This window comes from Lolium rigidum, unplaced genomic scaffold, assembly GCF_022539505.1.
Source record: "Lolium rigidum isolate FL_2022 unplaced genomic scaffold, APGP_CSIRO_Lrig_0.1 contig_45423_1, whole genome shotgun sequence".
NCBI classification, from domain to species: Eukaryota; Viridiplantae; Streptophyta; class Magnoliopsida; order Poales; family Poaceae; genus Lolium; species Lolium rigidum.
Window position 1 is genome coordinate 13,926 of NW_025900616.1, and position 10,615 is coordinate 24,540.

The 10,615-nt window shown below is 42.7% G+C and overlaps 1 protein-coding gene across 1 annotated transcript; it reads left to right on the top strand.

The window, feature by feature from the left end:
- Window positions 1-214: 214 nt before the first annotated feature.
- LOC124681498 (glyoxysomal fatty acid beta-oxidation multifunctional protein MFP-a-like) lies at window positions 215-8,315 on the top strand. Its single transcript, XM_047216409.1, has 18 exons — window positions 215-369; window positions 1,181-1,252; window positions 1,421-1,486; window positions 1,576-1,632; window positions 1,729-1,796; window positions 1,880-1,961; window positions 4,765-4,820; window positions 4,914-5,216; window positions 5,313-5,399; window positions 5,695-5,869; window positions 5,976-6,097; window positions 6,190-6,353; window positions 6,419-6,673; window positions 6,815-6,936; window positions 7,048-7,169; window positions 7,609-7,757; window positions 7,860-7,998; window positions 8,206-8,315. Exons 1-18 carry the CDS (start codon window positions 273-275, stop codon window positions 8,239-8,241), a joined length of 2,172 nt encoding a protein of 723 aa, XP_047072365.1. The 5' UTR covers window positions 215-272; the 3' UTR covers window positions 8,242-8,315.
- Window positions 8,316-10,615: the final 2,300 nt, after the last annotated feature.

A 10,615-nucleotide genomic window follows, 5' to 3' on the forward strand; every position in this document is an offset into this window, starting at 1 on the left:
CTGGGAAGCACTAAATTACTGTATAATTCACCGCAGCCCGAGAGCATGGAGTCAGCACTCCACGGCCCGTCAAAACTCACAAAAGAGCCGCAAACCGGCAGGTCGATGGCGTCAGCACAACAACCTATACAGTACTAGCTATAAATTTCGGAGGGTAGTAGTAGATAGAGAGATCTTGCAACCTCCCAACTCCAAGCAACCTGAGAGAGACCTGCAAGGAAGCAATATCAACATTAGGCAGGCGGGGCGAGATCTCGGGAACCAGCGGAGCGATGGCGGCGAAGGGGAGAACTGAGATGGAGGTGGGCGCCGACGGAGTCGCCGTCATCACCATCTGCAACCCGCCCGTCAACTCCCTCTCTATCGATGGTACCAGCATCCCCGCCTTTGATCCCAATTTGTTTTGCTTCTATCTGTGTTGGATTTTCGTGGGGAGTTCGATGCAAGTGCGGGGTTTGAGACGAGGAGAGTTGTGCTCGAGTGTTCTTCCTGCGATTGCTGCTAAGATAGGCTTAATTTTGCTTCCCTGAGGTGTCTAATTCAAGATTGGGGGTCTCTGGAGGCACCGACTGGTGCGGAGCTGTGCAATCATTCCCGGTTTAACTGCTTCTTCGTAGAATTTTGGCCGGGATGGTAACATTAGAATTACTCTCGATTTTAACACTTTGTTTGCAGTACAATTTTGGTCCATCGTTGCAACAATATGGGGTTTGTGCGGTAGATTTTGACGCTGCAAAATATCTTCCTTAGAAATCAGAATGATCTGTCCTTTGCGTGTGCGTTGCTGTTGGCGTGATCTAACTGCATCCATCGAAAACGGTTGTTGCCACCTGTTACAGGAACGACTCAAGGAGTACAGTACAGCATTGAAACTTGATTTTTTTCTTGAAGTGGGCTGGATGCCAACTATTCTGAAATAACACGAGATACAGTTGTAGCAAAATTATTTGACATTCTACAAATTGTAAGTAGTCCATCTGAATCTGCACCGGCCACATGTTTATGCACCCAAACAGTTGGCCAACATTAACGAAGTTGTTGTCCTCCTAAAGTAAGCATGCGTAAAATAATTAGATGAAACATAACTCGAAACTATTAACACTATGCTTCTAAAGATGATGTTATTGACAAATCTTTCGCCGGTAGTTGTTTTCACCAATCACCATGGCTTTTTTTTCAGTACTGGTAAGCTTAAAGGAAAGCTATGAAGAAGCTCTTCAGAGGAAGGATGTCAAAGCTATTGTTGTTACAGGTACTTGTCAGTTCATTTTATAGGCAATATACATGACACCGTTGGAGGCAACTGGCCCTACCCACCTTCTCTCTGTCTGGACAAGCTGTTCCAATCTTATGCATTTGAAGAGAAAACTACTATTTGTTCCAGTGAGGAAAATGTTTCTTATCTCAAGCCTTTTGACAGGGAAAGGAGGAAAATTTTCTGGAGGATTTGATATTAGTTCCTTTGGTAATCTTCACAGTGGAGAAAGTATGTTATGCTGATCTATCGTGCTATGTTGTTTGATGACTGTTTTATCTATTCCACAAATCTCATCATTATTTATATGTTTCTAACAGTTGAGCAGCCAAAGGTTGGCTACATATCAATAGATATTATTACTGAAACTCTGGAAGGTATATATGATTTATCCACTTTTCTCTCTTGATTCATTAATGCTATTCTGCTAAATAATTGTTGTTGAGTATTCCATTACTTATCGTGTTAAACAGGAGCAACAAAGCCATCGGTGGCTGCAATTGATGGTCTTGCTCTTGGTGGAGGATTGGAAGTTGCCATGGTAGTTTTCTTCTAAACCTCGCCCAAATCATTTCAATTAAGAGGTGTTAGCTTATATATGAAAATTGTTGAATGTTGTATTAGGCATGCCATGCACGTATTTCGACTCCCACTGCTCAATTAGGTCTTCCAGAACTTCAACTTGGAATAATTCCAGGATTTGGAGGTAAAGTTTTTTATGTTCCATCTACCACTTATGTGGTACTAGAGATAATTCATTGTTGTGATCCTTTTATATATAAAGTGAAGTTAAGGATGGCAATGGGCAGGGTAGAGCAATACCATACCCATACCCGTATAGTCAATGAGTACAAACTTTTACCCATACCCGTACCCATGGGTATAAAACTTTACCTATACCCATACCCGGCGGGTACCTGTACCCATTGGGTACCCGGTGGGTAGGTCAAATTGTACACAAGTCACTCACAATTTTACATTTATTGATAAAATTTTTTATTAAAAATGAATTATCTCAATTCAATAACAGGTAGTTGAGTACATAACTATTAACAAAGTATAAAAATCACATTCTCATATTCTAACTCATAAGTCAACAAAAGTAGATGTTTCACGTAAGAAATTGACAATACATGGGCAGGGTATGGGTATACCTGTGGGTACTAGGCTATACCCGTGCCCTACCCATGATTTAACGGGTAGGGTATGGGTACTACCCATGGTCATAAAAGTGTACCCATACCCTGCCCATACGGGTACGGTACCCGTGGGTAAAATTGTTCCCGCTGAGTGAAGTGGCCCTTAAACCATGCACTTTCATGTTAGTCTTGTAGCACTGAAACTACTTAATGCCATGTTTGTGTGTGTGTTTTTTAACAACCAGAAATATATTATATGTTAACCAACATTTGTGCAATTGTTCACGGTCAGTCCTGACACACAGGAACGAACTGTGTCATGCAACACACCTCAAGACCCTTCCTAAATTTAGCAATGGTGTGAGCACCCCCATTAGCAATTTAGCATCTTGACGAGAATATGGAATACCCAATACTAGTCGGGCAGCCTAAACTGAGTCAGTCGGTTGGGTAGCCCCACGGCCAGTCAGGCCGCCACACAGGTGCGGGCAGCTCCGTACCGGGCCACGTGTCTAAGCAGGGGCTGCTACTGAGGAACTCCAAGGCAGGCGTCATCCCAGGACATGGGCAGGTTGCCAAAGTCAACCTTCCCTGCCTTGGCTTGCCCACGCCTGGGTAGGTGGCCAGGACAGGCTGACAAGGCTTGGGCTTGGCCACGGCTGGTAAGAGGCGTGCTGCCCTCAAGCCCAGTACGGCGCGGGCCTTGTCCCACACAATCAGGGGAATGGCGCCCCACGCGGCAGGAGCGACGACCCGCACGCCTCCGCGCCATGATGACGCCTCCAAGAGTGCCAAGAAGCGCGACACTCGCAAAAGTGTCACCCTGCTACTTCTGGACACCTTATAGTAGTACTGGAAACTGTAGCTCTGTTTTGCCATGACGACTATGAGGCCGGCGGAGAGCCTCCCATATAGACAAGCCCTCCCTACTCTGAGAGGGTAAGACATTCTCATTCCATTCCACCTTAGACAGGGCAAGCTGGAGAGCTCCGACTGAGTTCTTTCTTGCTCTTGAGCATACCTTACGCAAATCAAACATACCACATGAGCAGGGTTGTTACTGGCGATAATCCGGGGCTCGAACCTGCTCACCTCCTTGCATTGTGAGCTAACCCATCGGATCTTGGCCTCGTACCTACCTACAAATTATTGCCAGAATCAAAACCCTGACACATCCCGCTTAAATTTCACCAAGTTTACAATTTGAAGAAATCACTTAAGTCCAAGAGCCTCCTTTAAATTAGAGAAAGGTGGCCTATCCATTGTTGGATCAGCGAGATGATGCATGTAGAGGCAATCAGTTTCTAGGATTATCAGAAGGCGCAAATCAAGTGCCAACCGAAGACCCTTCCAACAGGCATGGGATCAACTACCAACACACCCAAGCATGCCGTCATAAACTCCCAGGCTGGCATGAACACTTCGCTACTTGAGTCGTGAACAAAACGCCAGCACATTGGAGAATTCAGTGACGCGTCAAATCATGCATCAGCATTTACCTTGCCTGGCCCAACGGCGGGGATTCCATCTCCTTGGCCAATGGTCCCAAAGCTTTATGATTAGTGATCCCCTCCCCACGGGTATAGCAAACATGGATCCTTTCATTTGGCGGCAGTAGAATAGCTGTCATGCCTTGACAAACTGAAGAAAGGAACATAGCTCGCAAGAGAAAAGGACCAATGCTGCAATTGAAGCCTTCCCATTACCAAAAAATATGTCATAAGTTGCCGAGCTCCCCAGAAAAATGAATGGTAACTTTACAGCCAGTACATGTGTTTTCATGCATCAGTAAATTGAGGGGAATCAACCCAGACCAGAATTTTAAAAAAATCTCCCCTGGAAGCTCCGAAGCTGAGCAGAGTGTGCGCCCGAGTACGGGAGACTTTCCAGTTTCCACAGTTGATCAAAGCATGGAAACCATCCTCCCCTTCAGTACCACTGATACTACAAGTTGATACCACAAGACTGTATGTGGCCACTTTCCAAGCAACCACTTCAATCTTCTGAGGAACATTAGTTATCCAGCTTGTATTACAAAATTTTCTCTCCATTGGCTGCCCACTGTTTCTGCCCAGGATCATGAGGTCATCACTTGACATATTGTTGTGTAAAAAAACTAGCTTGTAGGTGCTACACACAGTAAAACAATCAAACTTCTCATAATACCAAGTCGCAAATTGTCCTCCATAAAATGGAAGACGGGTACTGAGCACCGCATCCGCATCATGAATGTTTTGTTTTTATCACTGTTGATTTTAGAAGGATATATACTCTACTATTGTTTTGTACTCTTCTGTCATATGCTTTATGTTCAATATGAAATTGATGTTTGTATATTCCATGTGATTGATCCATATGCATAATTTCTAGGAACACAGCGACTCCCACGTCTTGTTGGACTGACAAAGTCACTTGAGATGATGTTGGTAAGTACTGCGCTGGAGCCTATGATTTTCTATCTGTGACTTTCCTGGTTTCGTTCAACTACTTCAGTTAATAAAATAACCCATTTGCATCAGCTTTCCAAGCCGATTAAGGGTGAAGAGGCACACCAACTGGGTCTTGTTGATTCCTTAGTTTCTCCTAATGATTTGGTGAATGCTGCTCGTCGTTGGGCTTTGGATATCTGTGAACTGAAAAGGCCATGGATCAAAAGTCTTTACAAGACTGACAAACTAGAACCCCTTGGTGAGGCTAGGGAGATTCTCAACTTTGCAAGGGCTCAAGCTCGAAAGCAGGCTGCAAACCTTGAGCACCCACTTGTTTGTATTGATGTCATTGAAGAAGGTATAGTTTCAGGACCTCGAGCTGGGCTCTGGAAGGTACTTGATGCTACTTATGTTCTTCTAATTTTACTCGCTTTCCTGTCGTAATCAGATTTACAGAATTTTGGATTCACTTCCTTAACGTAAATGCAGGAAGCAAATGCATTCCAGTCCCTTCTTTTCTCAGATACATGTAAAAGCTTACTTCATGTATTCTTCTCTCAGCGTGCAACATCAAAGGTATGTGAGACATTTTTCTTAATTGTTACTCCCTCCGCCCATGAATACAAGGCCACATTTCATGTCAAACTTTGACCAATGATTTAGTCAACCAAATATAAGTTATATGTCACCCAAAAATATACCATTGGAAAGTTCATTGAAATGTGCATCCGATGATATAGTTCATTGAAATATTTGGTTCACCCAATTATTAGTCAAAGTTCACCTCCAAAAAGAAAGTGGCCTTGTATTCTAGGATGGAGGGTTACTATGGAATCACGCCGTGTCTTAATCCTCTAAAAATATGCGACAGGTTCCTGGTGCTACAGACTTGGGGTTGATGCCTAGGAAAATAACGAAAGTTGCCATTCTAGGTGGTGGACTTATGGGTTCTGGAATTGCTACTGCGATGATACTAAGTAACTATCCTGTGCTACTCAAAGAAGTAAACGAGAAATTTCTGAATGCTGGAATTGACAGGATTAAAGGTAGAAACAAGATTTAGCCTTGTCATAACCTTGACTTTCATGTGAATCTCTTACACTGCATCTGTGCAGTAAAATAGAAAGTGATCTCACTAGTTCGATTCACCAGCCAATTTGCAGAGTCGAGTGAGGAAAGGAAAAATGACAGAGGAGAGATATGAGAAGGCTCTATCTCTTGTCACTGGTACCCTTGGTTATGAAAAGTTCAAAGAAGTGGATTTAGTTATCGAGGCAAGCCATAACTCTTTCTAATGCACCAGAATTACAAAAAAAAAATGGTCAGCCCATTTATGCTTAATTCAGGCATTTCTCACAATTTTCAGGCTGTTATTGAGAATGTGAAATTGAAGCAGCAAATATTTGCCGACTTGGAGAAGCACTGTCCTTCCCATTGCGTCCTTGCTACCAACACATCTACCATTGATCTTAATCTAATTGGAGAGAAAACAAAGTCCCAAGACCGTATAGTTGGTGCACACTTCTTCAGGTAACAGTGTATTTTGATACGCAACAACTCTGGATGTACATCCATTAACTGATTGCACTATGCAGCCCTGCGCATGTAATGCCACTTCTGGAAATAGTCCGTACCCAGCACACATCAGCACAGGTTGTTGTTGACTTGCTGGATGTCGGGAAGAGAATCAAGAAGACGCCAATAGTGGTTGGAAATTGTACTGGTTTCGCCGTCAACAGGATGTTCTTTCCTTATACCCAATCAGCACTCCTGTTTGTCGATTATGGTATGGATGTTTACAAGATCGACCGTGCGTGTACCAAATTTGGAATGCCCATGGGTCCATTCAGGTCAGAAGTCAGATATATAATTATGTTTTGTTTTTCTGAGAATATATATGCTCCTACATCATTCTCAACGTTTCATATGATGGTCTTTGAGTTATGTCAGGTGAACTCACTCTAGCTGCCAATTATTGTATGTTTATGCAGACTTGCAGATCTTGTTGGTTTTGGTGTTGCCGTGGCGACTGGTATGCAGTACCTTGAAAATTTCCCGGAGAGAGTCTACAAGTCGATGCTAATTCCTCTTATGATGGAGGACAAAAGGGCAGGTAAAATTAACCAAACTGCACTAGTATATCATGCCTATTTGTTCTTTTGTGGTTAATGCTTGTACTGATTTCCGAAATGTGTTACCACACATTCAATCATCATCCATACAGGTGAAGCCACTCGGAAGGGGTTTTACAAGTACGAGGATAAGAGGAAGGCAACTCCTGATCCTGAAATTATGACATATATTCAGAAATCTAGGAGCATGGCAGGAGTCACACCAGACCCCGAGGTTTGGTTCTTCCTTTTATTTTTGGATAATCTCTGTTCTGTTTTCCTAGAAAATTCTGCAGCTTTTCCATGAATACAATGACTGTAGCGGTTCATGCTTGGTACATTTGTTTTTCTAGTCTGCTCTTGTGATTCTAGCAGTTGAGAAGGGTATACTAGAAATCTCAAAGTACTACCTTTACATTTTTATAACTATGTTGCTGTTTATGTTTGAACCATGGGTGCCAATTATGGAAGCAAAAGAAAAGTTCGAAATGAATTTGTAGTATCTCCAGGACTAGATGAACTCATAGTAGTTCTGTTGTACATTGCATAGATGGTTATAGTGGTAAAAATATCCAGACAAAATTGACAAGATCCTTGTAGTGGTTAATGTTATATTTCTTGCAAAATAAATAAGTTGGCCTCTAGTGCTAAAACCTTTTGTACAAATATGTCAGCTGATGAAGCTAACTGACAAGGACATAGTTGAGATGGTGTTCTTCCCAGTCATAAACGAAGCCTGCCGTGTCCTTGATGAGGGCATTGCAGTCAAGGCTTCTGACCTTGATATTGCCTCAATCTTCGGCATGGGATTCCCACCTTACAGGTCCATTTTAAGATACTTGGTTGAATTTGCCTCTCATTTTACAGGTCTGTTTTAGGAGATTTACTAACAACTAGTTGTCTGTCGATTGGTGCAACCAACCAGGGGAGGTGTCATGTTGTGGGGCGATTCCATCGGTGCAAAGTACATCCATGACAAGTTACAGGAGTGGGCGAAGCGGTACGGCAGCTCCTTCGAGCCTTGCTCCTACCTTGCCGAAAGAGCGGCAAAAGGGATTCCGCTGGTGAGGATGCCAATTTTGTTCCGTTGAAACATTATTGCCCTTTCTTCTTTTATAGTATATATGTTTTGAAAGTACTAGTTTCTATTTATTTTAGCAAGAATGCAAACCCTAGACTGATTTTAGATAACTGATTCTTATTCTGATATCGTGTAATATTAGTACAATTACCCATCTAGTATCTAACCGGTGCTAAATTTCTATTTGCAGAGTGCACCATCAAATCAAGTCAAGGCTCGGCTATAAATGGTACACCTGGTATTTCTGTCACTAAAGGAATTATGTTACCCGAGTAATAATGCTCAATCGAAGGCGGTGTTCAGTAAAGCTGAATAATAACACACGAGCTGTATTATCTGCACATGAAATCGTAATCACGATATGGACCCCTGGAGAAGTTTTATATTATCCTTACAATAATTCCCGAAGTTCTGAAGAAATGGTGTTCGAGTTCCGACAAATTCAGTGTTGCATTGTAACTATGTGAAGAAGTTTTTTTTTCTTGCGCCGGTGAAGAAGAGTATATGCTACCTGAAAACTGCAAGAAGAAAAATACACAAAACGGTGTAAATATTTTTAGATTATCAGGGATTTTCTCCCTGGTCTCATTTCAAAAACTGAAACAATAGTTCATTACATGAAAGTAAAGCTAAAATTAATTTCAGAATAGCGGAAACTATAGAAGTTTTGGAGCAACGACAAACAGCTGCCGCAGCCAGGAAAAAAAAACTTTCTCCTCATTTAATGAAATGGGGATAGGTATGTTTATCAAATCAAAAACTAATAATTGGTAAAAGGGAGTCATCTAAATGTCTAGTTGACTTTGAAACATGTCTAGTTGACTTTACATACGGTTACATGTTACTAACTCAGTTCCAACGAATCAAACTTATATTTTTTCTGAAAAGTCAAACTATGTAAAGTTTGATTAAGTTTTTAAAACAGATTATTGATATGTAAAATATAAAATCAATATCGTTAGATATATTACAAAATAATATTTTTATATAATATAGAAGTTTGTTCATAGCTTTTTCTAAAAATTTAATCAAAGTTTACTTAGCTTGATTTTTTTTTAAATATGCTAGGGCTTATTCATTGTCCTAGTACTACTATGGCTGGTCGCAACTCTCAAGACATATTTACCACTCTTCTTTTTGAAACGGGATCATTATCACTGGAACCCTAGCTTTTCACTTATTTCTAGGCTGTTTGTTGGACATAACAGCTCAAATCACCAAATGGATCGAACAATTTCTACGAGTTTCTTTTTTTAAGAACATGCAAGCTGCATGTATCGACCACTCCACAGACGTCCCTTCAAGCACACACTATATGCCCAATGACTTCACACATTCAAACAACCACACGACAAGAGCCTGCCCTTGCCAACATAGAGCACCAAAGCTGCGTCACCACTAAAACCGGCAGCCTCGCTACCATGATCCTAAACCAAGATGATATAGATCAACGTATCATCTATCTCATAGTCCCAAGAAGAAGTCGGTTAGTGACCGGCAAAATCCGACCAACTTAAAGAAGGCGTCGTCTAGGAAACTCCGGCAAGGAGTACACTGCGCCCTTGAGACTCATGCTCCATGCAGTAGCCACCAGTAACTGCCCTCTGGGACTCCACGAGCAACCCACGCGACAACGTGGTGTTGCCGTCGCCTGATTCAGAACACTGGATCTAGAGTTTTCGCCGACCCTCGTGGCGGGCAGCGTGATTGGGGCCATGATGACGCCCTCAAGGAGAAAACGACGCCATTAGGCGGCACCGTCGTCAACAAAATAACGGATCTTTCACCCCGACCCAAATGTCAGCCCCAAGGTCCATCGAAGCGGGCAACACCTACCACACCGAGAGGCCAGCCATACTCGTCATCGGCGAACAGGAGGGTATTGACCACCATCCCACCTCGTCCACCACCGATGACCTAGATGGCGCAGATCCAAGCAGCCGCCACTAGCTCCACTGGACGGATCAAGAAGATCCGCCACCACAATAGACAGATCTTGGCCGAGAAGCCCCGATCTAGCGCCATCCACACATCCTGTTGCCCCACCACCCGCACGGTCGGAGCAACCAGGCTATGACCACCAGCCCCGAGCCGCCGCTCCGGCGTCTCGTGACCACAGAGTTGATCGGTGAGGTACGTCACAAAGATTCGGTCAACCTGAGTTGCTCCTTTTGAAGAGATGTCTTCCATATCCGAAGTCGTTGCATTTTAGCCCACCAACAACATTCGATGGATCTTTTGTTCAAAAGAAAAACATTCGAGGGATATTGAGCCGATCATCATCATGTCGAAGAATTTATTAAGTTCCCATTCCCCCTCCTCCTTCTTGAGGAGACTTCCGGTTTATACATATTTCATGTTTTTTTTGCGAAAATTATGTTGATCAATTAATAATCATCAACAATATCGATCAATTAATAATCATCAATAGCAGTACAAACAGCCTCAAAAGTTATAAAATTATAAATAAGTCTTTGGAACACCTACAGACACTAGCACGAGCCGAATCCACGCCGCCATCTTCGCCAACCCCCATCATCCGAGCCCTGCAAAGCTTGATGTAGTAGAGTTGTTGTAGTAGATAGACGGTAAGTTGTCGT